At 46.2% G+C, this 27701-nt stretch overlaps 2 protein-coding genes and 1 long non-coding RNA gene across 5 annotated transcripts in view; 2 read left to right on the top strand and 1 right to left on the bottom strand.

Moving 5' to 3' along the window:
* The first annotated feature begins 2611 nt into the window (after positions 1-2611).
* Positions 2612-5231, top strand: HOXD8 (homeobox D8). Its single transcript, XM_053410440.1, has 2 exons — positions 2612-3402; positions 4335-5231. Exons 1-2 carry the CDS (start codon positions 2814-2816, stop codon positions 4634-4636), a joined length of 891 nt encoding a protein of 296 aa, XP_053266415.1. The 5' UTR covers positions 2612-2813; the 3' UTR covers positions 4637-5231.
* A 4669-nt stretch (positions 5232-9900) lies between these two features.
* LOC128424385 (uncharacterized) lies at positions 9901-11262 on the bottom strand. The gene is made up of 2 exons (XR_008333000.1): positions 11046-11262; positions 9901-10193 (listed from the first exon to the last, which is right to left on the bottom strand). It is a non-coding gene; the product is annotated as an uncharacterized LOC128424385 (long non-coding RNA).
* Positions 11263-11293: 31 nt separating this feature from the next.
* The window catches only part of HOXD3 (homeobox D3), a 51714-nt gene continuing 35306 nt past the window's right edge, over positions 11294-27701 (top strand). Inside the window, exons 1-2 of one of the 3 annotated variants that reach the window (XM_053410304.1) lie at positions 11294-11478; positions 27502-27528. The gene's annotated coding sequence lies outside the window, so the exon portion shown is untranslated. Of the gene's footprint in view, positions 11479-26227; positions 26384-27501; positions 27529-27701 lie in introns of those variants that run through there. The other 2 variants (XM_053410312.1, XM_053410337.1) reach the window with 2 other exon arrangements.

Raw genomic sequence — 27701 nt, 5'->3', positions numbered from 1 at the left:
TTCTTTCCTCAAAACGCTCTTCTTCCTCTCGCGTCTTCCAAGTTACACTCCAATGTTCGATTCCCTAAATTATTGTGGAATTTTCTTTTCCCCACCCCATGTCTTTTGTTATTAAAGTTAAAGACGGTACATTTTAATCATTATTATTAATAAAATGTGTATACCGCCTTTCACCCGAAGATCACAGGGCGGTTCACAACATAAAACTACAAAAGGGAAACGCAAAATGGAAATTACACAGCATACATTTTATGCGGCTGGCTTACGTGAATAAACGTGGCGGGCGGGGGAATAGATGCTAGTATTTGTAAAAAGAAAAGAAAAGGACAACTTCTCGTGAAAGGACAACGACAAAGAGACATGTCATGTAACCACAATAATTTTATTGAACTCACACCAGACTGTCGTCTCTGTCTTCTCACGCTTCTCTGTCCGGATCTGTACCCATATAATTTCACCCATATAATTTATTATTAGTTTAGTTTTGCAGTGAGTCCAGAACGCAATGGCATTTATTTTGTGAGATAAAGAAGTGTGTGGTTAATAATAATAATAATAATAATAATAATAATAATAATAGCCTCCGCCCCGTCCCTTTCCACCTTCCTAAAATAATGAGGGCAAACGCGACTGCATCTTGGAATCTGTCCACACGATTGCATTCCACACGGGGCTACCCCTGTTCAGCCGCTTTGGTTCTAACCACAGGGAAACTGCCCCGAAAAGAAAGGTCGTGTGTATTCGAATTCCTGCCTCGGATCTAACAGGCTGAATCACCCCGGTCCCTTTCACCAGACTCCTCGGTCCACCCCAAGCATCAGGGGAAAACAGGAAAGTCCCACGCCACCTTCTCGGGTGGCTCCCCAAAACCTAGAAAAGAGGAGCCAGCCTTGGCCAAAATTTCGGCCTCCCGCTCTGGAAAGGAAGGCGCTTAAATGCGGGCAGCGGCCTGTACTGTCCAGGGAGTTGGGGAAAGGCTACTGCGCGACCCTGCTGCTGTCCTCCTCAGCCTCTTCCCTCTCTGCGTCCCTTCCACTTCGGAAAATATTCCTTTATTTGGGATTCCGGCCCCGCCAGCTATGCTAGCGCTCGCCGGTACTGCTCCCCATACTCGCTCACTCACTCACTGCCATCCACCCGCCACTCTCCCTCGCTCGGCTTGGCTTGGCTAATGACGTCCACCAAGGGTGAAATGATGGAAAGCATATTCATGGACATGACTTCCATTAAGTATCAATTAATCCGGGATCTGCAGCCAGGCGCGCAGTGCGTCAAGGGTAAATGGGCACCGCGTTTCAAACCGGCCTGCTGGCCTGAGCTCGCTTCTCCCAGCCTCATTTATTTTACTTATATTTACTTATTTACTTGCTTGTCTAATGGAAATCCACATTCCATTGAGATCAATGGCAAAACACCCATTGATTTCGCCTAGTTTTGCTGCCCAGCATCTCCCCCTTTGCCTGGGCCTCCCCCTGCCCTTGCCCCCTCCAGCCTTTGATGGTTTATGACCTTCTGGGCCTGGACTTTACCAATACCATTGGATTTGAGCACAGGAAGGACACCCACTCCTCCAATGCCGGTGGATAATGGGTTTATGGGGGTGAGGAAGCGGCCCCACTGCTCAGGGCTTGCCTAAAAGCCATGCCCTTTGACCCCGGAAGTGGAAGCTCTGGTGTGTGTGGAAGTTGGGTCAAAACTCTGTACACGTCCAGAGACACGTGTCCTCCTTTATGATGTTTTCATGTCTCAGGGCTCTAAGGATCTAATGATGGCTTATGCGACACCACCCCTCCCCCAGCCAAGGAGAGAAGTAAGGTAACTATTGAACTTTTAGAAGACATCTGAAAACAGCCCTGCATAGGGAAGTTGTTCAGTGTTCAACGTTTTATTATGCTTTTATATAATGTATGTTGGAAGCCTCCTAAAGTAGCAGTCAGGTGGGCAGGGTAAAAATAAAATAAAATAAAACGATGTCCCTATTTTCATCCGAGAAATGTTGGAGGGTTCAAGGCTTGGCCTAGAAATAGTCTCAGTTTAAAAATAAAAATAAAAGTAGAACTTACAGCAGGGGTTGTCACCAAACCAGCCAAATCACCTCTTCTCCCTCCCCTCCACCCCAAGCTGGACTCCACTAGGCCTCTCCATCCAACAGCCCAGTGCTTGCGCTTTATCTCACCCTGATCTCGCCTACTTTCTTTCTGCTTGGTGAGTTTTCGAGAAAATATGCATAGGGCTGCGGGTGTGGAGGCTGAAGCGGGTGGGGGTGGGGAGAGAAAGGAAAGGAGGAAGGAAGAAAGGAAGGAAGAAAGAAAGAAAAAGAAAGAAAGAAAAAGAGGCCGCTTGCCTGAACAGCCGGTGGGGCAAGCTTCGGCTGCATGGATGGCTGCATGGGGCTGCTGCGCTGTTATTTATTTATTTCGCGGGGCTCGTTTTCTGCCTCCGGGAGGTGAGTGTAAACCGAAGCCAACAGGCTCTCCTGCCTTGCCCTGAACTCCGGCCCATGTGAGTGTGTGGCTGCGGCGGCGGCGGCGGCGGAGCTGCCTGTGTGTGCCTAATAGGAAATAGTAAAAGCAGTGAGGCAGGTCAGTCAGTCGGGCAGCGATTAGACCTCACCAGCGCTGCCGTCCGCAGTGGTGGCAGGGGCAGCGGCGGCGGGCCGGCTGAGTAAAGTAGGAGTAAGGAAGGAGTAGCGAGGCAGTGGTTCGTGGGCTTCGGCTGGCCCAGCTGCTGCTGCTGCTGCTGCTGCTCCTCCTTCTCTTGCAGCTGCTGGTGGTGGCGCCTCCGCTCGCCGCCCCCCCTGCCGCCGCCCTCCGATGAGCTCCTACTTCGTCAATCCGCTCTACTCCAAGTACAAAGCGGCGGCGGCGGCAGCTGCGGCGGCAGGAGCTGCAGGAGGAGGAGGGGGCGAGCAGCTCATCAATCCCGCTTACTACGACTGTCACTTTGCGCCCGCCGCGGCCGCGGCCGCCCTGCTCTACGGGAACAGCGCGGCTGCAGCGGCCGCCGCCGCCGCCGCCTCGGGCTTCCCCCCTCCGCAGCCCCCACCTGGGCCTGGCTCGGGCGGCAGCGGCCCGGAATACTACCATCACCACCAGCAGCACGGGCACCACGGGCACCTAGCCGGAGGAAGCCCCTCAGCCTACCACCACCACCACCAGCCGCCGCCGCCGCCTCCTCTGGCCCCGCAGGGCCCCTGCGCCGGCCTGCCTTGTCCGGGAGAGCCTGCCAAGTTTTACGGATACGATAACTTACAGAGACAGCCGATTTTTACGACACACCAAGAGGCCGAGCTGGTCCAGTATCCTGACTGTAAATCGTCCAGTGCTAATATTGGCGAGGACCCAGAGCACTTAAATCAGGGCGCGTCTCCTTCTCCAATGTTCCCCTGGATGAGACCACAAGGTTGGACGCGAGCGAAACCCCCGCTTCCCTTTGCCTTTGGCGCCGCGGCAACCCAGTCGCTGCCTCCTTTCTTTCTTCTCGTTCTTCTCTTTCTTTCTTTCCTCTCCTGCCTTTGTTACAGCAGCCCCATTTTCCCTCTGTGCGTCTCAAGCCTGTCCTCTCCAAAACAAATGACAACCCAGCATCTATCCCTAAATTCAGATCCCCGCTTCTTTCTTTCTTTCTTTCTTTCTTTCTTTCTTTCTTTCTTTCTTTCTTTCTTTCGTCTCTCTCTCTCTCTCTCTCACCTATAATTGACATGCAATTATTGCGGTGCTGTTATAACTTCCAGGTTCCAGCACACTTTCCACGATTCCCTCCACCCCCTCCGATAATCAACCCCACCGCGGACTGGAGGCCGTTAAGCCACAAACAATGTTATGAATCGTGGGATGAAACAAACAAACCAATAATTCGACCAGTCTTTAGAAGTTGTCTCCTTTCAGGGAGGTGCTGCTGTGGCGCGTTAAGCGCAAGCGAGGCAAACAACCCTAGACCAGATAACTCGGAGTACTTTGATTTAAAGGGGATTCCTCAACCTCCTCCCTGGAGAGGAAGCCCTGCTGAGTGCAGTGGGATTTATTTCTGGATAAACGTGCCTGCGCTAAATTTGTTCGCTGGAATACAGCTGGATCGAATAGACTTGCCTCAGCCTCTGGTCATGCAGTAGAAAGCACATCCCACGGAGTTAGATGACATTTATTCCCTAGGGCGTCACGAAGACCCCCGTGGGACTTATTTCCCAGTAAACCAGTTTAGGATGTTCTCCAGATCTCTAAGCACGCGTCGTGTGCGCGCGCGGGAGCGGGGGAGTCCTACTTGTTTTCAGTTTATTTGTGGGGTTTCGTTTCGTTTTAAAGAAACGCTGTGCTTTTTTGTTTCGTCTCAAATAGCAGCTCCTGGTAGGCGGAGAGGGAGACAGACCTACAGCCGCTTCCAGACTCTCGAGCTGGAGAAGGAGTTCCTTTTTAACCCCTACCTGACCAGGAAAAGGCGGATCGAGGTCTCCCATGCCCTCGGACTCACGGAGAGGCAGGTCAAGATCTGGTTTCAGAACAGGAGGATGAAGTGGAAAAAGGAGAACAACAAAGACAAGTTCCCGGCCGGCAGGCAGGAGGGGAAGGAAGGAGAGGAGGCCAAGACAGAAGCCCAGGAGGACCTTCTAGAAGAAGGAGCAGAAGGCCCGACGAATTGAAGGTTCTCCTTGGCCAAAGACAATGCCTGGGAGAGCGGGCGCGCGAGGGCACCAGCGGCCTCTCCTCCCGGCCTTCACGGGTCTTACTCAGGCACCTTTTTCACAAGGGCCCGACCTTGTCAGTCTGTTTGTTTTTTAAAGCTACCTTATGATGTTTCTGTACTTAGGTGAGAGTTTTATTTTATTTGTTACTGCACCCGGGGCGCCCTAAGCCGAGTCCCAGCTGGCTGCTGCTGCTGCTGCTGCATCTTTCTCCATTTCGCCCTTCACGTGGAATTTGATACCGAAAACTATATAGCAATTTTGTACGCGTCCCCTCCTCGGTCTTTTTCTTCCTTTCTTCCTCTCCTCTCCTGTCCCCAAGCACAGAAAAGCCAAAACCCAACCCAAATGCTCGAATCAAGCAAGTGCACTTGTAATCTCAAAACTTTCCTTCCAACTTATTTCTTGTAAAGTAAATTAATTTAGACATTATAATGATTTTTTTTTTGCGGGGGTGTGGGAAAGGGGGAAGAAGAAGGAGATATTTTAATGGCACATTGATACTGAATGATCGGTAATTGATCGAAATAAAACAAAAGTGATTCCACTGTAATATCCATGGTCAGGTTTCTTCCTACGTTCCTGTTGTTGGCTGGTTGGTCTGTTTTTAATAAAAACGACAACAACCACCTCTCTGTGGAGCCCAAAAATGCAGCGGGACTTAGAAAACGTAGGTCAAATTACTCCAAGCGAACTTGCGCGGTTTTGCTGTGGGGATAGCCCAAGCGTCCAACAGCTATGAGGCCGAGGCGTTCAAGGATACAGCGTTCGCTTTTGCCTGCATTGACTGCACGAAGGTTTTTCCTTCGGCGCTCAGCGGGCAGGATTTGGGTACAGCTCCAACGCGCAGCTTCATTACGCATTTGCTGCAGTATTCCCCGAGTTGCATTAGCCTTATGGTAGCTACTGAAAAAATAAATGAAAAGTATTCGAGCGCTTAGTTATCTGCTATGGGAGGCTTATTCGGTTCTCTGTGGAAAACGCCTGCCCTGTGCGCATGAAGTGGAGTCCTATTGTTTTCAGTCCACTTACTTCCGCAGACGTGTGTGTTTCAGTTTTCAACCGGGTTTCTTTCAAGGAAGCATGTTTTAGGCTTGACCCTTGGAAGTGGTTGCATTGCCAAGTACAGGAAGAAGAAGAAGAAGGCCGGATCAGGTCGTCCAGGCAACAATCCTAGACTTGGAAGTAAACCCCACTCAATCCAACGGGGCTTACTTCTGAGTAGACATGCCTAGGATTGTGCTACAAGGCACATGATGTTTCTATCCCGAATATGGCACGGTCCCAATCCAGTTTGAAATTAATCGTAAATAAATTCAATACGAAGCAATGGGGGAATGTTGATCTCAGTGAGAGGCTTAAGGGGGCAACCAGCTTTCTCTGCGCTGGGTCCCAGAGGCTGCAATCCTATGGACACTTGCGAGTAAGCTGCAGTGAGCACAGTGTGACACCCATCAAAGCAAGGAGGTTTAAAATTAATGGAAAGTCCTAGCCTGGTGTTGCAGAAACCTTCCCCACCCATCCCCGTCATAAGGGAGCAGTCTACCATATTACTAGATAAACAATACGAGATAACTCTTTCCATTTCTTCATGCCTTGCTTGATGTAAGCTGCTCAGGCCGCTGCTGAAGAAAGCATGGCGGGCTAGCTGGATTCAGCAAGACACCCCCCCTTACTATGCTATGTCATTCGTGCAACATCCCTGCGTATGTCTAGTCTGGGTTGGAAGTAAAGCGGAAGTTTGATTAGTAGCATTATTTTGTCAATTGACCATCTAAAACTTTAAGGATTTCCCAGAGGTGCCTGTGCTATATTTATGAAAACATTTGCCGTTCTTACTACTAACACTATGGCTGAATTATTATTATTTTTAAGATCGTGTGTGCAGCAGTGACTGTCTTCGTATTCTTCGCATCATTTGGAGAGGTGCAGTTCCTCATCCTCATCTTGGTCAGACTTTAGCTGTTGCGATAATTAGTGTTTACAGGAGTAATAAAAATCACCCTGAGCAGTAGGCTTTCACATGCTGTCTGTGCCATACATGCAACAGCACTGTAAGGCAGGAGGTCCGTGTTATCCCCACAGTAAAAAGGAGATGAGACTGAGCGTTATTAGTGGCTGCAACGGGATTGGAACGAGGTCTGAGTTAACGGCAGGAATGGGATTCAGCCCTGCGCCGCTCCAGAAGCCAACTCTGAAATCGCGGCAGATGCATATAACTTGCGAGGGACACACCCACCCACCCACCCACACACCCACCCCGCTATTTGGGTTCATTAGTTCATAGAATCCCAAGATATAACGGGCCTATGCATTGTTAATGCCTATAATCCCAGGATGAAGATCAGAGTGCTTAAGCACTATAAATAAGGCACCTGTGCAAGAGTACTTAATTCATCGCTGGATTGTGGTCCGCGTGTGCAGCACACTTGCGATCAGAACTCCATTGATTCCAGTGGGGTCCAGGCGTGCCAGCGTTCTATGGATTTTGTCCAATGTCTGTGGTAGGTTTGTTGTTGTAGGTGTTATTCAGCAGAAAACGGGCAATTTAAGACTATCAAAGCATGGAAGTCCTGCAGATGACTGAAAACACTTCATGGACCGATAGCAAAACAACAAAAAACTGTCCCAGGTTCTGAATAACGCGTGAGATTCCCACTGGCTTACACATTTTTTTTACACATTATTAGCTTTATTTTCGACATTTTCTCCCCAGTAAAAAAAACAAAAAATAACACACACATCGCTTAGTTGGTGAGAAAACTGAGGGGTGTGTGTGTGATTTTATCTCTGGGCTTTGGGGTGATCCTGCCTGCCCTTAATGCTATCAAATCCCATTCACTTTAACGGGATTTATTAAGGACTTTCACACGGGCGCTGGCTTGAATCAGGTAATCATATCTCCACATCAAAGTGCAAGGAAACCACCAGAATTCTCCTGGCAATTTCAAAGAGGTGGCTTCTCAATCTTAAATCATGCAGATAATTAAAAGGTAGAGCCTTCTCGCGCAAGAAACCTCAAATTGTCTGTCGCTGGAAATAACGGCCTTCAAATGGTGTGGGGAGCCCTCCCCGCGCAGCCCCCAGAAACCACACACAGTGGCCTAAGAGGAATTGTGTATGAAGTGGCCCATATATGCAGAAGAAGCCACACTTCATCAAAAATTAGTAGTGGATAAGAAATCGAGTTCAGTTAGTTACAACTAAGCGCAGTTCTGTCGCTTTTCCGCGGGACCAAATCCTGTTAGATGGGTGACTGTAGACAGAAACCCCGAAAGACCCCAAAGGGCAGGAAATCAGCAACCTCTTGGTAGCTCCTTTTATATGTAACATGTAGAACAACAGAGTTCTCAAAACTGAGAGGCATTATATTTGCATCAATCCTCCATCACCGTTTTGGTACCCTGTCCACCAAGTTCATCGAGCCTTTTTCTCGCTGCAAGGCGTGTTAACTCGGACCACTTTTATCAACCAAAATTAGGTAGCTGTAAGTCCTAAGGACTTCTGTGTGTGTGTGTGTGTGCGCGCGCTTGCTTGCTTGCTTGCTTGCTTGCGAGACCAGTAGCACTGAAATGTGTTGAAGTCCTGTGGCTGAATCTCTTCCATTGTTCTTATTATCAGTCTTGGAGACAGTCAATAGTTTCTTGTTTGCCCATATCAAAGCCCCTGAAACAAATTCACTTTAAATGTTTAAAGAGAGGGTGAAGTGGAATAAGGCGAAATGAGTAAACAGATACCAGGTCAAACTCTGCTCTCATCTAACCAGAATCCGGAGGATTTAGCCTTAACTAGAAGATTCCTCTATAGACATACACACATCTACATGCGCACACACGGAGGGTGAGAGAGAAAGGGTCTTGTTCATTTTGTTTTGCTTGCTTTGTGCATGTGTGTGTTACCATTCGCTCTGGTCTAATTATTTCCTTAGTATATATGTACATTTCAGCAGTTATGTTAGCTGTGAAATCAGCTAGCTAAGAAGAAAGCAGAATATACTTTCAGCGCCTATAATTTTCGAGGCTCTTTTCGAATTCAGAAAATAGCCCCTCCCCGCCGGAAACGCCTTCCTTGGCCACCGCATTCCTCTACAAGCGCCATAGTGGGCTGGGAACCCGTTCACGTAGAGGAACTGCGGCAAAAACTGTGAAGCAAAACAATTTGGTGCATTGATTTGCATAAATGCGGCAAAACGTCTCAGTGGTCAGTCTGGGATTGGTTATGCGGGTCTAAGACAAGCGAACTTCCAGAAACCTATATAGAAGGGATGGTGATTTTATTTTATTTTAAATGTAAATATACAAGTTAAATATTTGCAGACATTATTGGTGAAGTAGCAATACCTTTGCAACGAAGGGCGAAGCCTAAGTTCAATTGAGCCCTGGCGGAGGGAGGGGTCATTTTGAGCATCTTAAACCATAAACCCTTTCAACTAGGAAAAAGTATTATCCGATATTTATCCAACGCAAATTCCAAAATTGGATTAAAATGTCTGAAGACAATTGATTTTGGAGGAGGGAAATCCGAATATTTGCTGCGCACATTCTCCTGAATATATTTATATATAAGTGCACATTGTAACGCAGTATGCTTTATAATGTATTTAATCAATATATTAACATCCACAATTCATCATGAATGACGAATCTAATTAATACCATCAAACATAACACTGTCCTAGAGTTTGTCGATCCTGATTATTTACGAGGAAGCGGCCATTTTGGAATCGGGTGGAAATCAAGCTTGCGGAGTCGCTATGCGGTCCTTCAAGGCGAGAAACCCACATCTTAGATATTCAAACCTGCCCCAATGACATAGCTGACTTGGAAGCAAATCTCAAGTGAGTCTGAACCTGTCAGGCCGCCCGGAACGTCGTTTTCCAACAGAAGGCGCTTAAACCCTAATCCCACATAAATGGCCATATATAATTGGATGAATTCGCCAGTTATTAAAGACGGCCTTTGGGTTACGGAGGGAAGCAACAAAATTCAAGTGAACAGAGTTTGGATCCCACACTACAGACAGCGGCAAATTTCCCCACCGCTTCCAGCCTATCTCCAGCGGAGGAAAGTGAACCGCACATCCAAATAATGCAATTTGTACACACAAATTGTGCAACTGAGTCCAGGGGGGCCTTAAGTGAGTACCCTTAAGTGTGCAGTCAGTCAGTCCCAATTGCTGCATGAAAGAAAACGGAACCAGAATAAACGTCCCTGTAGCGTGTGTGGACAAAATACTGGGTGTATTTATGTCGGTTTTGATTTAAAGTTCAAGAAGGGGAGGCCGTTTTAAACACTGGAGGCATGCTTTGTCTCCCTCGTCCACCCTTCCTTCCACGTCTCGAATTCTTTTGCCATTGCAGATCCGGTAGAACGCCTGGTTACTCCTCCAGAGCGCAGAACTCCCAGCGCGTTCTAGAACGTTACAAATCAATGGATCGGCAGCCAAAGGAGACTTTGTCTCTCGTCAACGTTCCATCCGCAGCCAGGGCCGGAAAAGCTTCTGGGGAGGCTTTTTCCTGCAACAAGGAAGAGACGCTCATTAATTCGCACAAGCGGGTGGTTTTTATTTGCTACTCCAAACGGAGCTTTCAGGAGCTCCGGAACGTGACGAGCCTTTGGAGTAAAGTAGATTCGAGATTTGCAGGAGCTGAGTTTCATTGGGATGTTCCCCATTCCCAACCCCTTCAGCCTTCCCAGCGCAGGGCAAGGAGGGTCGGAGTGAGGCAGTGCAATTCTAAAGCCCAGCGGCCTAGACATAATGTAGACCTAGCCAAAGGGGCCTCGCCTGCTGGACTTCCTCCCGGCCCCGCAGCAAATGGACTTTTACGCACTGTTGCGTTGCTCACAGGCAAGTGGTAGGGTTCAGGCCCCTATGTTTGGGCTAAACGCTTCCGAATCGAATCAGGGCCTCTACTCGGCAGCGTTTGGCCTCCGGTGTAAGGGGGCTGATGACTGGGCTGCGTCAATCATTCAGAAGATTCCCACCGATCTGTTCCCTGAGACGGGCCAAGGCAACAGAAAGGTGGTGGTGAGCCTTGGTAGCGCGTAAAGACAAACAGCAGAGAGAGAAGGCAGAAAGAAATGAACGCAGGAAAACAAAACCCACTGTTTGTAGCAGCCTGGGTTTAAAAAAAAAATCCGCAAGGAATTGCAGTAAATTCCTTTTTGTTTGAAGAGAATTTACAACTCGTAATAGACCTTTTATGACCTATTTGGGCACGTCATTGGCTGCGCCTGGTCATGTGCGAGCGCTGATGGCTTTCACGGCCTTCCCCCCTCCTTTTCCCTTCCTGATTTCCCCGGCGAATCCCCCCCCCGCTTTTTTTGCGTTCTGTCTTTCCCACAGCCTCAACCCTTCCTTTTCTAACCTTTGTCTCCGATAAGGTGCATTGCGCTCGCTATGATGTTTGAGTACCGATCCAGTCCGGTCCAAGGGTTTTAAAAACAACACGCGCTCGCACACACACACGCGCGCGCACACACACACGCAAACGCCCACCCTCCTCCGCTGCTACCCTGCCAGTTTCCAGTCATAGCAGAGACGCGGAGTGCGGTGAAGGGTTAGGGTGGGCGGGGAGGGACTGGGAGGGGGGGCAGAGCTCCCTTGTCTTTGCCAGCGAGGCAGCTTGTTTATCTAGCAAGCTCTCTTTCCTCCCAGCCCTACCTGCCTGCCTGCCTGCCTTGCCTGCCTCCTTTGGCTTTTCCGATCGGGATGGGACTCGGATTGCTACCGAACGCGACCCCTAATGGATTACAGGGATGCGGCTGGGCTCCACGCCCTTCCACCGGGGCAGCGAACGGGTAAGGGATTTTTCAGCTCTCGTTTTCCACCACCACCTCCTCCTCCTCCTTCCCCCCATTTTATTCCTGACTCGTCTGCATCGCTGCAGGGCTTCCTACTTTCGCTCAGGCGCCGGAGAATGACTCCGTAAGTCATAAAAGAAAGTGGGCAAGGCGGGCGCCCATCACCATCCCCACCATCACTGAAAGCGCCTGTGGTTTTTTTTCTTCGCCCAAGCTGAGGCAACAGAGGCGAGGTGGTGCGGTGGGTTAGGCTTGGAAGCGCTTCGCCGCCTTCTGCTGCCACCTGCCTGGCTTTTGAGGCTTCCATGCCACGGAGAACAAGGCTGAGATAGGCACTCCCCGCCCCACTAGCGTAGCTCGCTAGTGGAATTGAATGCCTCTGAGGTTGGGGAGGCAAGAGTAGGTTTGGAAGCAAGAGAAACTGCCGAAGCAGAATTTAAAAAAAAATCCCCAAACAAAAACTACTAGCAAAATTATTTGGACCGAGATGTCCCGCAATTTCTACTTGTGCGCTGTTGCCTCGTCCCCCCCCCCCTTTAGTGGTTTTTCTTAACAGCAGGATTCCATCCGCATGCCTTTCATTATCAACAGGTGTGTGTGTGTGTGTGTGTGTGTGTGTGTGTGTGTGTGTGTGTGTCCCCGTCCCCATCCGGGTCACTAATAATGAGCAAAGCTGAGCGCTCCTACGCCCAGATTCGCTGCAGGGAGACTGGCTTACGATCTGTGGTTTCTTCTGTGCTGGGGAGTCCGACTTTTCATCCGATTAATCCTACCAAGATGACTGGGAGGGCGGGGAGGAGGGGGGAATCCTAAACAGAAAACAAGACCCTGTTTTAGGATTTTGCTTGCAAAGCGAAGGCCAAATATTTGCAGTCGTGAAAACATCAGGGGATTGTTAAAACTGTATCTTGCGGGAGGGATGGCAAGGAATGTTTGTGTCATACTGTCGGATACATATAACAGTTTTGGAATGGATAGAGCAGCGGCCAGATGGTTTTTTCTAGGGAGGTCAAAACACTTCCTAGTGTGCATTGTCATAAAGAGCAAGACGCATGTGGCGTGTTCCACGGTAGCTAACGCGTGGAAGGTTTAAGCAGACACCAATATAGCTGCAACTTAGCAGGTACTTACTCTTATGTAGCAAGACAGCGACTTCTGGAGTAAAGGCGTTGCGGATTATTGTGGTCTAGAGGGAGGATGACATCACCTCAGCTCAGACGTTTTCAAAAATATATTTTATATCGATCAGGCCTAATTGAACCAAGGGAGATTATCTGTCTGTCTTTCTGGCTGTGAGCGGGGTGACATGAGGATTCAATACGTTTATTTTCATAGCAACAATTATGGGAAGGGGAATAATACATATAGCTCAAGACAGTCCAATCTTATCCATGTTTGCTTGGCAGTGAATAAATTCCTTACAGTGGGAATTAATTGTTAAGTAAATACGGCATAAGATTGCAGACTGGATACAAATATCTAATATATTTCCCCTGTAACTTTGCTGTTGTTGTTATGTAGCCTTAGGCGTCTTTATTCCTATTTAAAATGTTACGCTGAATCATCATCCCATTTATTTATTTATTTTTAAAGGAGGGCTGTTGTCCGGTCTAGACAAATCATATTTTTTTTTTTAAAAAAAGGTCAATTATCTCTTCCGGAATGTATTTTATTATGTTATGTTATGTTTATTATGTTATGGTGTTCCTTAAAACTGGTTTGCATAATGTGATTTACACATGCATTAAATATATTAATGTAATGTTGCTTATACATCAGTTTTGTTTAAGGGCCGTACTACTACGCATAAATATTTGAGCACCCCACAATTTAAAATAACTTATAGGTGATAGAAATAAATTTCAATCTTGCTAATGCACTCAAATTTTATTCTGTAAAGAATGACTACTTCGTATATCCTTTTTGCGACCTGTTGGAAGTCAACACTTAATCACTCGAATCCGGTTTCCCCTCTTTTTTCGATCAAGTCTACAGAATGTGGAGTTCTGGTTTTCTAGTAATCAGTCTAGGGAAAGTTATTGGGCTGGGTGCTGGGTGGGAGTAAAATACCATCACAATCTTGCAAGGTGATTGTTGATTACAGTTTAATGGCTACAGTTTATAGCAGAAAGTCGCAAACCATCCTAAATAAAAAAAATCATGTGTGCATGTATAAGTCCGCCCACTTTCCCCTCTGGTATATTGCTTCTCCCTTTCCCTCCCTCCCAGTTAGACTGCATTTATTATAGCTAAGTTGGAGACACATAGTTGATTGCTTTGTTTGCCTTTGCATTATTGAAATCTTAATTTCCGCATCTTTTTTTTTTAACCATAAGATTTAACCCATCGTAGATCCGTAACCCAATACAAAGTACGTGGATTTAAAGAAACAAAACAAAACAAAATCACGTATGCTGGATGACTGTTCTTTTTACAAAATATATTCATGTTCTTCGACTTAAAGTGCAGGAGTGCTTGGTGCTGAAAAACCCAGACTCTTGATTCAAAATGCATTCGATTCACTGGAAGAAAGGGCCACTGATTTCAGCACATTTTTCCACCTTTAAACCGCAATTTTAGGCATACAGCTTTAGGCTCGACCACCCTACCATTGTGATTTCCACTGAGTTTTATGAGAGTTTGCCCCCAAGCTCACTGAAATCAAATTGATTGGGGGGTATTGTATTTGGGGCTGCTCCTAAAAAAGGAGAGAGTTCATAAATAGATACGTTAGGACCCCCTCAAGAAAGGAGAATTCATCCAGTGGTCAAACGTGCACAACAAGGCAACAATTTGTGTAAGGGAAAATAATCTCAGAAATGGTCATGTCCTTAGTGAAGAAGAACCCATCCGTTCATATGTTGCCTAGATCTTTTGTGCATTGGCGGTGGGTTCAGTGCCCTTAAATACCCATTCACCCAAAGCTCTAAAAATCTAATCGTGGTGTGTACACACAAACACACACCAGTGAACTATATTTCTCAGGGGCTGCTGTATGAGTGCTTGGAGCTGGGGGTGGGAGAGAGAATCCGAACAAAGACAGTATTTCACTCTTTGGTTGGCAGGCAGCTGTTAAAGGTATTTACAGCTCTACTGCATTGCGGCACTGAATGCTGCTACTGCTAGTGTTAAGAGCTAAAAAACAGGAAGTGAGTGTGGGGTGGTGAGGGGGAGAGGAAAAAGGAATCGCCATAAACAGTTCATTTGGTCAGTGGGACAGAGCTTAAGACAGAAAATAACACCATATTGGGGATAAATATCTCCCTAAAAATCCTTACGCCGAGTGGCTTTTGAAAACCTGCTTTTTCCTAAAGAGGAAGTATAGTTTAATTGGATGCGAGGGAGAAAATCTCCCCTTTCAAAATCTTCCAAGTAGGAAGCTGAGGGCAGCAAACATGAAACATGTGTGAGTTAAAGTGCTTGGGGGGTGCGTGCGTGGGGAGGACACAAACACTTGCATGATCTCAGCATGGGAAGGGGGAAAATGGGTTGAGGGGCTTTCATTAAATAAAAAAAAGGTGGTAATGAGAGGAGGGTACAAGCACTTTAAGGAGAAGGAAAAGCAACGCATTGTTTTAGAGCTCTTTGTGGCGATAGCTAAAGCTTTCTATGGAGAACATTATTGCCCTCCGGTTTTCTCTTGTTTGCAGACATAAAAATGAAAAAATGAAATGAAAATGAAAAAATGGTTAGCTGTATCAAGGTAGAGTTGCGGGTTTGGGTTGGCTCCCAGGATAGTCACCAGTTCTTCCAAACTGATAGCAATCTGCGCTTTGGGAATGAATCAGCCGAGCTTTGAGATTCAAGAAGAAGAAGAATCGGAGACCTTTTTTTTTATGTTGGACCGTTTCAAAGCACCACCAGGAAGACGTAGACCTGATGTGGAGGCAGGAGCTATGTGGGGTTAAGAACAAGGTCGGCGCAGGTCCTTTAAAATCCATGTGGCTTCCAGGCTGCAGTCCCCGGGTTTCATGGAGCAGCCCTTAGCCACAATCCGGCACAAGGCTAGGCCTGGGTTAAAACTCCTGGATGCCAGGCCGATTTTACTAGATCTTTAGCTAGAAAGAGAAAATGGGCCATCCATGCTGGCTTGTTGGTTGTTTGGCAACTGGTTTGTTGTCTCTGTCTGGCCGACTGGCTCTGAAATCGGCCAAGCAACAGGCCTCTCTTCACTCTGAGCAGAACAGAGAACTCCCACATTGTTAGTCACCGATCGTGCCTGGGCGCATTGCTATTGAGGCCAATGGTTCTGCTCAAAGAACCAGCCAAGGATCAGGAAGGATGTTAAGAGTCTGGGGTCTCGCCTTGAGTGGTGTCAGAGGCTCGTTTTGCCTTTGAAACGTTGCCAGCCTACTCTGCCTTCCTGTTTGCTAGTCGCTCGTTATGTTCCTTCTTATTGTGTCCGTCTGCATTCCTGTGCTGGACGCAGAACAGCCTGGCTAGCGCAGTCTCCCCCATGCAGCCTCAGATCTCCGTCCACACTGCCAGCTTCCTTTTCTCCCGTCCCTTTAAACAACCTCCACATATTCTCAGCTGCTTTTCTCAGACCCTCAGCCTGGGCCAAGAACAAAACAGCTCAGCTCCGCGTTTCCTGTCCAGCAAACATATTCAGAGGCGGTGGGGGCGGGCGTGCCTTTCAGTTTCAGCTGTTAAATAAATAGCTCTTTTAATATTGACTTAAGGCGGGATGCCTCCCCTTCTTCAACATCAAAACACTGTTTAATATTACGTATTCGTGCTTTATGTAAGGAGATCCCTTGAGAGTGAAGCCTGCGACTGTGCAAACGCGCGCACACTCGCATGACTGCGCTCAGGATGGCAGGAACCTTTCAGAGTCTGAAGGGACACTATCTATACAGGAATCAGAAGGCCTTCTGCACACCTGATATTTGAGTCGAGGGGTGCCACAAAGGTGCGGTTCATCCTTGTCGTTATTTCCCAGAAGGGATTCCCTACTTCTAATTTCCTTTTCTCTCCCCCTCTCCCTAATCCTCTTCTATCTGATTTGGGAGCAGATGTCACATGGAGACCCTGCCCCTCTCCTCCCTCCCCCTCCCCGCCCACCAGCCCCTGTGATGTGAAGAGTCACTTTGTCGTCTGGCCGCTCGTCCAGGAGAAGGCGCTGTAGGACAAGCCTCGCAGCCCTGTGCATCTTAAGACCTGCCCTCAGCCAGAGAGCGGCTGCAGTGACTCTGCTGATCTGTTACATGGCAGGGACCCGCTGTCTGCAAGGGCAGCCCAGAAAGCCTCTATCAACCCACCCCGCGCAAGCAGGTTCGAGGAAGAAAGTGATCACGAAATTCTAGCTCTCTGTGACAATTTCTTGCCCTCCCCAAGCAATTGTCACAAGAGATCAAATGAAATAATAATAATAATAATAATAATAATAATAATAATAATAATAATACTACTAACAACAGTCCCTTTACTTGGCTAATGTAATCTTATGCTTAAACTACACGTTTAACAATTTCACATGTAATTTCATGAGAGGCTAAGACACTCTTGATTCTCTTGATTCTCAGCATTCTGGAAAGCAAGCTACAACCGTTTTAGGGAAGGGGAGGAGCCTAAATAGTTTCTGAACGCTCTACATTTCTTGACCCTGATAGAACCATAATATTGGAAGGGAATATTGAAGTGATCCAGTCCAGTCTCCTGGTCAGTGCAGTATCTGCAGTGCAGGATTCAGTGACAGGATCCCTGCCAGATGGCAGTCCACCCTCTACTTAAAGACCTCCAGCAGGGGCTACCCCAGATGCTACCACCTCTGGAGGCAGCCCATGGCACTCTCAAACAGCACTTGCCATTCTCTCTTAATGTTTAGATAAAGACTACTTCCTTGCCATTTCCACCCATGAGTTCTAGTCTGGCCCTCTGGACCAACAGAGGACAGGCCTGCTCCATCTTCTTCTGCATGACAGTCCTTCAGATATTTGAAGGCTGTGATCATTAATTCTCTTTTCTCTGGACTAAAACTAGGCAACTTCTCTTATGGTTCCTCATGAGACTTGGATACCATGCTACTCACCATCCTGGTCCCCTTCCTCTGGCCATGCACAATTTTGTCAGTACTCCAGTTGTAGCCTGACCAGCATGGAATATAGTGGAACGATTGCTTTTTTTAATCTGGACATTATGCTTCTTTTAAAATATCCTAATATTGCATTTAGGTGTTTTGGGTTTTTTTAGCAACTGCATCATACTGCTTATGTTTAGCTTATGATCAACTTATTGATCCTTTCCCTATGTACTGCTGCCAAGGCAGGCTGCTTCGATCCTATATTTGTGTCTTTCATTCTTGGTACACAAACACAACACTTTACTTTAATCTCTGTTGAATTTCACTTGGCTAGTTCTGGCCCAACATTTGAAACTGGAAGCCAGCTGCACTCTACTCAAGGAAGTTGTATTATTAACAGGGCAATCTTACACATGTTTATCCAGAAGTGAGTAATAGTCAGCTCAGAGGGTCTTACTCTCAAGTAAATGGGGATAGGATTGCAGCCTAAATCTCACTGAGTTTTCAAGACTGAGCTGGAAGGCTACAATCCTACATACACTGCATTGAGAGTAGATCCCAATGAAAGCTACTTTTGAGTAACTATGATAGGATCAGTCAGAGTTGAGATCTTAAGGGTATATCTACCAAGGCAAGCTATTGAGGTCAATGGAGAGCTACATATTTGTTCATCTGCTAGGCCTTCATGCACTTCACAGCCTGATCCTATCTATGTTCAGTTGAAAGTAAATCCCAATGAATTCAAGGGTGCACAGGACTGCCCCACAAGTAGTGCTCATATTCCATCCCATCTTTTCAGTCTTATGCAGATACCTGTGGGTGCAGCCAGTCAGCCAGACCTCTTTAGACCAGACAAAAGACATATTACAGCTACCTATTAAAAACCACAGTTGAAATGGCCCATAATCATCTCACTACACTCCCCGGGTCTCCCACAGACCAGTGCCATTTAAAATACCATCAGCCAGCCTCCTCACCCTCAAGTGCAGTCCCTGTTTATGGGGCTGTATAGACAGCCTTTTGTACCATAGCAAACAAGTGGTCACAGCTAGTTACTTCAGGGGACCATCATCTGTCTGATCTTTGATGTTGTTCTTCTCCTGCTTCCTTTGCTTTCCCTTTGATCTCTGATGGCCCCTAAAATGGTAGCCATTCCTCTCAAAGGTCTCTTACTTCTAACAGAGCTGAAAACATCCAGTCCATTGGCTTGTAGTCTTCCCAATTGTAGGTGATAAAAGCAAATTGCATGTCTAGCTTTTTCTTTCTGTCTGCCTTCCCTACCCCCACAACTCCCAACCTCATTCACTGGACTCTTTCAAGGTTCACCTTCCACAGTCATGACACAAGTACTTGGCCTAGATTGACCTTCTGTGCCACACAACCATCTCCCCCCCCTTTCTCTGTCTCCCTGTCTCCTATTGGCATGTGCAATAGGTATGCACTGCCCTCCTCTTCACATTTGTGGTCTCCATCCATGGTGCCATCTTCTTCTTTCCTGAGTCAGAGCACCTGCCTTCATAACACAAACTTATACAACACAATACTATACACAGGGAAAGGCTATGGCTCAATGGCAGAACATCTGCTTTGCACGCAGAAGATCCTTGGCATCTCCAAGAAGGGCTAGGAATGTTCCTTGCCACTCCCAGGCGGTGTACACAATACTGAGCTAGGTGGATCACTGGAATGACTCAGTATAAAGCAGCTTCCTGCATTCCTGTGTCTACTCAGAAGTAAGCTAGACTGAGTTCAATGGGGCTTACTTCAGGATGGATGGGACTGCAGCCCCTAGATCTTTAAAATGTCACATCTCACACTAAGTTGGCTTTCTCTCCTCATTTAGTTGGGTAGGCATTGCACAGCTATCTTCCTAGCTATGTGAAACTCTCTGTGTTCAGACAGCATACTTCTGAGTACCAGGTGTTGGACCAGGTGCCTATGAGACATGCCAGAATTTTAATCCCTTGGTTATGAGTTTTCATAGCCTGATCACTGTTGGAGACAGAACGCCTTAGTCTAATTGAGCAATGCAGTTCATTTGTCCTCAGAAAGTGGTCTTGATCAACATGAATGGCCACCACAGTCAATACATGATTCTACAGTATCCTGAAGAAATGCAAGGTTCCTTGCCATGTGACTGGGTGATCAAAACAAATTCTTGTTGGTCAAACACACTATAGTGGGACCTCGGGTTACATACCCTTCAGGTTACAGACTCCGCTAACCCAGAAATATCACCTCGGGTTAAGAACTTTGCTTCAGGATGAAGTTTGCTTCAGGGTGAGAATGGAAACCGTGCAGTGGTGGCGCAGCAGCAGCAGGAGGCCCCATTAGCTAAAGTGGTGCTTCAGGTTAAGAACAGTTTCAGGTTAAGAACAGACCTCCAGAACGAATTAAGTTCTTAACCCGAGGTACCACTGTACATTTTGAAGTTATGAAGTTAAAAGAGGCTTAGACAAATTCATGAAGGAGAAGGCTGTCAACGGTTACTGGTCACTGCCTTCACTGTCAGAGGCATCGTCATCATAATTTATTATTTGTATCCCGCCCATCTGACTGGTTTGCCCCATCCACTCTGGGTGGTTTCCAGCAAATATAAAAGCATAGTAAAGCATTAAACCTTAAAAAGCTTCCCTATACCAGGCATAGGCAAACTCGGGCCCTCCAGATGTTTGGGGCTACAATTCCCATCATCCCTGATCACGGGTCCCGTTAGCTAGGGATGATGGGAATTGTAGTCCCAAACCTCTGGAGGGCCAGAGTTTGCCTATGCCTGCCCTATACTGTACAGGGCTTATGTATGTGGGTTCTTCTGAATATCAGTTGCTTGGAATTGCAGGTGGGCAAAGTGCTCTCATGCTCTAATCCTGTTTGCTGGTTTCCCACATGCATCTGGTTGGCCACCTTGAGAACAGGATGTCGGACTAGATGGGCCAATTGACCTGATCCAACAGGCTTGCATTATGTTCTTCTGTCTCTTATGCCTTCTTATCAAAAGTTCTTGGAATGAGAAAGAGCTCTGTGAAGCCCCAGACCTGCCTAACATTTTCCAATGAAGAAAGGTTACCTGTGTCCTTCTTCTGGCTACAGGATCCTGCCCGATCATCCATGCACGTTCAATCAGAGGCTAACCCAACTGCCTCAAATGAACCTATTCCCATATAATTCCTGTTGTGGGTCACCATCCTAAGAATTGAAACCCATTGAGTTTACTTCTTGTTAGCTAAGATTAGGGTGGCAGCACACATTTTTGAGGCGAATGTGTATAGCTGATGAAATCAGATTGTATAATTTAAATCAGAGGAATGACGGCTACCTGAGGTGAAATCAGGTCCTACAAAGGGCAAAAAAAGCAAAAGACTCTTCAGTAGGACTTTCACTCAACCATCCTTCTTTGTAGCTGTAGAAGTTTGTCAGAAGGCAGCAAAGGATCTCAAAGTCATGGGTTTAAACACCACGTTGGGCAAAATCAATTCCTGCTTTGCAGGTTGTTTTACTAGATCACCCTCGTGGTCCCTTCCAATTCTACAATTCTATGGTGCTATGAATGCACACTTTGGATCTGGGGTGATATCCGGCGTTACTCAAGAATAGACGGCTTGAAACCACATCATTAGAGTCAAGTCAGTTAAGAGCATTGATTTCAGTGGTTCTACTCGGAGTATGACTTAGTTGGCTACAACCTCTGTTTGCCACCCACCGTTCGCAAAAGAAGAGCAGGTTCTGAGGTGCAAAACCTCAGGTTTCTGACGGCAGTTAAAACCAAAGGACTTATTTTCCAGGTGAAATGTATTCGGGATGGTAAATAAATGTATCAATCTCTTGAATAAGAGTTCTTACTTTGAGTCCTGTTTACATTAAATGCAAGTTATTAGCTTGAGTTTGACTCGATCTTACTGTGTTCATATACGGGGGTGAGGGGCTTCTGTTCTGCTTCCTTGAGGAGAATCGGGATAAAAGCGAAGTTATTCTCTCCTTTGCACGCGCCTTCTCTGGGGCCAGGACTTTTGAAGGCTCCGCATAGCACTAACCCGCTTTGAACCGAGCCATTTTGCAAACTTCTAATTTTTCACCTGAGAACGCTCCCCGTTTTCCCTCTCTGCTGATGTATCCTTGACCACATTTAATGAAAGGCCACGTCATCTCCTCCTACAGCTCATTTGCCTTATTTCCTCCTTTCTGTGGTTTCGGGGCATTAAACCCCTTGCCAATTTCCAGGGGATGCATTTATCCTAAATTGTATGGGCTAGCGCCAAGGAGCTGAAACCGACTTCTTAGGCACTTCTCGTTTTGAGATATAACCAAGTAATCTGTGCTGGCATTTTGATCACGGTCCAGTACGAGTTTATTTTGATTTAGTGCAAAGTTTGTACAGAAGAAGAAGAAAGGGGAAATCTATTTCTGACCGTATTTCTTCCTGCCTGTTCAAGAAGGCTTTGCACCTGTGAACTGGACCCCTCCGTTCCTAATCTGATTTTCTATGCTCATTTCCCTTCTAGGTGCATATCGTCACCAGTGAAGCCTATGTTATCTTTGATGACCACTTAAAAAATTGCAGGTCATTTCCTTAGTTGTGGTACTCAATGTAAAATGCATGTTTTTTTCCTGTTTCTTTTCTTCTTCTTCTTCTTCTTCTTCTTCTTCTTCTTCTTCTTCTTCTTCTTCTTCTTCTTCTTCTTTTGTGGATTAAAACTTTTTACTAACTTCGTGATGTGCTTCCTATAACTTTGAGAAAACAGAAACACGTCTAAATGCTATTTTATATTCACAAGCATTTGATTTGAGGCCAGTCTCCAGGGCTGAAAAACAGAACTTTTTGGATGAGCCAGGAAAATGTGAAGACCTGAATGTCTCTCAACATGTGCAGAGCACATTTGTTTAATCACCGAGGAACAACTAACCAGTACAAGTATGAGTTTAGGAAGAGGTGATTCAAGGGCAGCGAGTGAGTTTCAAAGGGATTTGAAACCTGGCACCTCTAATTTTAGCATTGAAGGTAGGAGGGGCCTGCCGTTGGATACAATGATGCAGCAGCCTCAGGCAGCTGGTTTTGGATGTCATGAAGGTGCAGCAAAGTGTTTATTTAAATTATTTACATTATTGCTGTTATTGCAAGGGGGTGTGTGCAAGGGGGTGTTATTGCAAGTGGGTTTCCTGATTCAGGTCCAAAAAACCATAGCTGGTCTTGGGTATTAAGTAATTTCACTGGGATGGGGGGAGTGGGAGCTGGCAAAATGCTGCTGTGCACACCAGGCAGGAAGATGTCTTGGCTAATTAAGGTGTTTTGCAGTGCATTGTATGGGAGACCTAGACTGAGTGACCAATCTCTGTGGTGTGCAAAAACAGGAGACAAACCAGCTGCTAGCCTTGTGTATTAGATAATGAATCTTACTGGCTCTGTATTCACAGACTGTACCATTTGACTCTTCTACTTATCACAGTTCTACTGTACCGTTTGACTCTGTTCTACTTATCACAGAAAGCAGCAAACTTTCTTTTGGGTCCTAGCATTTCTACACAGGTTTTGGGTGGAGGGTATGAAGGTATGTTCAATCACTTGAGCCCCCATGTGATTAGGACTCTAAAGTAGTACAGCCCAGACACAGGTTGAGCATTGAGTAAAGCAGGAATCAAGCGCCTCAGATGTCCATGTGTCCTCTTAGAACAGGGGTGGCCAATGTGGTGTCCTCAATGTGTTATGAATGAGAACTCCTATCATCTATGACCCTTGGCCATGCTGGCTGGGACTTATGGGAGTTGTAGCCCAAAATATATGGAGAGCAGCACCTTGAGCACCTTGGCTTGGAACTTTGATGTCATGGGACCTGGACCACAGCTAGAAGGATTTTTTGCAGAAGGGACAAATACTACTTTGTTAAGTGGTCGGGACACACTATCCAAATGAAGATCAGGAAACGCGGCCATCATTTAGAATCTATGTCCAATAGCAGAAACCTTAGTGCTAATGTCAATAATATGTTCTCAGAACAAATCCTCATCTTCAGGAGTGCACACAGAATCAGTCACCAAGGTAAGAGGAAGTACTTGAATGGAAATTGTGTTCTAAACTTGTGTCATTGAAACCAGACACACTGAGAACAATGTTAGTCCTTCTCGCAGTTGGGCTGCTTAAGTCCAGTTGTAGGACTCTAGCCCAAGAGAGGTACTTAGGGTACTAATGCAAGTCACTGGAGCTTCAATTCAGTTTGATAGCTAAAGCAGCTGAACTAAACGGCAGACGCAAGCCTTTAAGCACACTTTTCTGAAGGCAACTCCCATCAAAATTAAAGTCTAATCAATCAATAATGTCCGTTAATGCACATGATCCACATGGATCGTGTTTAAACTGTCTATAGTTCAAGTATTCCAGATTACCAATTTTGGGGATTTGAGTGTAACAGGGGGCCTGATTTGCAAGGCAGCCTCGTGGCGGCTTAGTGATCCGAATCCGTGCCCCATAAATATTTGCTTGTGTTTTTTCTTTTTGTGTTCCCCGTCCCTTGGAAAAAGTTTCTATAATTTTGTCCCGTTTGGCTTATCTGAGTCTTCATTTGCTCTGGAAAGCTGAGCAGAATTTCGCTCGGATTGGAACGATGTTTTTTACTTTTTTCTAAAAAATATTTATACCATTTGAACAACATCTTAGAAAACTGCGAGAGCCCGAAATTCTGAACCCGCATTCCACGATATTACCGAAGGTGTCACGTAAAGTAAAATTAGGATTTGAGTGTGGCTACTTTTTCAACATAAGTGGTTGGTAAGCCTGTTAAACCGAGAGACCTAATTTATGTTTTGAGTTTCTGCACACATTGCAGTAAAATAACACCCTTCCTCCACACATGAAAACCCCTCTTAATTCCCACCCCCCCATTGGGAGATTTACTATTTTAAAGTAATGTATATACGAGGGGGTGGGGGTGAGAGAACGTTGGTTTAAAATAGTATGGAAACTTCCAAACACTTTGCCTGAACTAGATGCAGGGAAGTTATTCTGGTCCGAGGAACCTTAGAAAGAATCTAGCCTTTCCAGCAGGTGAACGTCAGTTGCATTTGTTCCTAAGAATCCTGGCGTCCCCTGGAGGATATGACAAAAGTCCTGCTCACCTAAATGACTTCGGATACCTTCCTCCTCGGCTGAACCTTACAGCCTTACAGCGACGCATGCACACCCATGCTTTGGAGTCATTTTCATAAATCATTTCCCTGTAATAAGAAGATCAATTCACATGGCAGGAGAGCCAAGTGGCGGGCGGGGCCTTCTCCATTCAAACATTTCTGCTCTGCTCCTTTTAAATGTCCGAAGGTACTTGCCTTTATCTTGCCTTGCCGTTTTATCTTATTTGTTTCATTTTGGAGTATTGTTTACCAAAAAAATTTGTCCATTGACCTACACAACTGGAAAAGCATTTATCCCTGCCACCCCTAGTTTTATATCTGCATATCTATACAGATTCTTTCTCACACACAACTTTGCATGCAAAAGGTTATACCTTCCCAGGGACATCTGACTTCCGGTGTCTCAGAATTTTAGTTTCTTTAAAATCCAATTTGACTTACTCACCCGCTCCTTCTCCCCCCACCTCTCTCTGCTCCCTCCTACCTTTCCTTCACACCAGACTACTTTTTATTGCTTTATGACTCCCCTCCTTAAAGCTTCAGCTATCAAAGTTTTCGGGAGGCGGCGGAGGGGGACGACGGCACGAATAGGCTGAGCTGTTTTGTCACTTTTACAAGTCCCGTGTATCTCCTTGCGCTGTGAAACAGTTTGGTTAGTGTGAAGGGGCCCAGAAGAGGCTGCCTGATAAAGAGTTGCTGAACTGTGTTGCTAGATCCATTCTGGATCTCACGGTGGCCAGCCAGATCCCTCTTGGAAGCTCCCAAGCAGGAGCTGAAAATAATGGCCTTCCTCTCTCTTTTGCGCCCACCCAACGTCTGCTGCGCTGCTCCTGCACATGGAGGTTTTGCTATCGGTCAATTACACACACACACACACACACACACACACACACACACCACTTTCCGTAGCTGCTTAGCAAACAGACATAGATAAACACGTTCTTCCTCTGACAAACCCTAGACAACAGAACCATTTATCCTGCAGAACGGCACCATTCGCTCCAAAGTTGTGTGTGCATCGCAGCCGCCTGGATGATTGCGTAACCCGAGTGCCTGGGGCCTGACCATAGAGACGAGGCTGGGCGTGGGCTAGCTGGGAGGATCCCACAAACGTGATGGCCTTTGGTGTTGCTTAAAATCGTCCCTCCTTCCCTCCCTCCCTCCCACCACTCCACATACATATTCATTCAAATAAATTTTGAATCGGTACTCACAGCGAAATTCACACGTTCCTTTCCTCATTAAAGGGGAGATCTAAACCGCCACTGGGGCCTGTCCTGGCACAACTCATTATTATTATTTTTAATAAAAGAAGAGCCTGGCCTAAACGCTACAGACACGCAAGGCCTCCAGTGCCTGGCCCTCGCTATTTTGGACTACTTTAAATTTCATAGAACGCAGGATGTGTGGCGGGGTTACCCCCTTTCCCCCCTTCTCTTTAACCCCCCTTCCTTCCAAGCCCTCTTTATATAAGTGAATAAAAGTTTAAAGCTAGAGGTTATTTATTGTTCCGTCGAGATAAGTCCTGAGTGGCTCTTTCGAAGCACGTGATTCCAATAAACTTTGTTTTATGGCTTGAGAGTTGACAAGCCAAAATATAATTCCCACCATAAATTAGTTTAAGAGCATACAAGTGCAGATGCTTTAGTTCCTGGGAGCAGTGACAGGGAAAGTGTTAGGCAAGAGACCTCTGCCTGAAACCAAGCGCCCAGGACCTCTGCTTCTCCCGGGGGTACCTTCCTCTTCCCTTTGGCAAAGCTCACAGTAAGTCTCTTCTCGCGCTCCATATGTGACCGAGTCCCTCTCTCCAGTGACCGTGTGTCTGAGTGTTCCCTGGAACTGTATATGAATGAAAAGATCAGATCCAAGGAAGCCCGGAAGTATTTTAGGAATAGCATTTCCTTCGGATTTGCTCCAAGTTTTAAGAGAGCTGTCAGTGAATCGCACGTCGACGGTTTTAATTTTAATTTTGTGAAAGAAACCAACCTCGGTTTAAGCCGGTAGATCCTTCATTACGTGTTTAATTTGCAGAGATTTCAAGGGCATTGCGTTCTGGCTGTTATTCTAGAAGGAGAGTGAAGGGAGGAACGGAACGAGAGATAAGATGATACATCGATGGAATGATTGCTCCCTGCTTTATGCTGGTCTGGGTGTCTATACAGCCCTTCTCAGGGATAGCGCAGGCAAAAGTGAAGGGGATGTTTTGCAAAATAGCTCAACCTTGGTTGTTTCTCTTTGAGAACATTGTTTAAATAGTCTCTCTTTCTCCACGTGGGTGATAATGTATAATTTATTTGTTACAATAAGAGAAGAAAGACACAGACAGAAAAAGGGAAATCTGTTTAAGTAAACAATAAAATAGATTTACTGTAATAATGATGATATTTACAAGTTCATGTTGGGGAAATGGTATGGATCTTTAAGCAAGCGGGTTACTGACTAAATACTGGCCAGGGCTCTTCAGGGATTCACTACGCTGGTAAGGTTTCTGTCACTTTGGGATTAACCCAGTTGGAGGAAGAATCCTTTATATCTTTATCAGATAAAACATTTTATAGAAACATAGTTGAAACTAGCAGTAAGGATGATCGTATACAATTACATGGTAACTCTGACTGAAATATTTAATTGGGCTGGCTTTTATTACAAAAAGAATTTAACAAAAGAGGCAAATCAGCAATTGGGGGGGGGAGTGTGTTGATTTGTCACCTTTATATGCAATGCCTGCCTGTGTCCTTAACATTCTCATATCTAAATAGAGATGCAATGCGTGCATTCCCCCCCCCAAAAAAAATATGATCAGTATCATCTATACATGGAAAAACAACAATACGAAATGGTTTTGTTTATTTTCTTTCTCCTCTTTCCCTCCATTGCAACAGGTTCGGGACAATGGAAGGGCGTCTACAGTAAGTGCATTTTTTCCCTCTCCTTTTCGTGTGTGCAAACATCGCCTTGTCAATGTTTGAGTTTGTAAACAGAGATAGTGTGTTTCTGATGTTTCTGCAAGGCTGTTTTGTACTGGACGGCTCGTGGGGCTTCAAGCTTGCTCTCTCTCTCTCTGTCTCCCTCTTCCATCCTC

This window comes from Podarcis raffonei, chromosome 1 (genome assembly GCF_027172205.1).
Source record: "Podarcis raffonei isolate rPodRaf1 chromosome 1, rPodRaf1.pri, whole genome shotgun sequence".
Taxonomy (NCBI): Eukaryota; Metazoa; Chordata; class Lepidosauria; order Squamata; family Lacertidae; genus Podarcis; species Podarcis raffonei.
The sequence above is the reverse complement of the archived record's forward strand: the minus strand, read 5'-3'. Positions and strand labels throughout refer to the sequence as shown.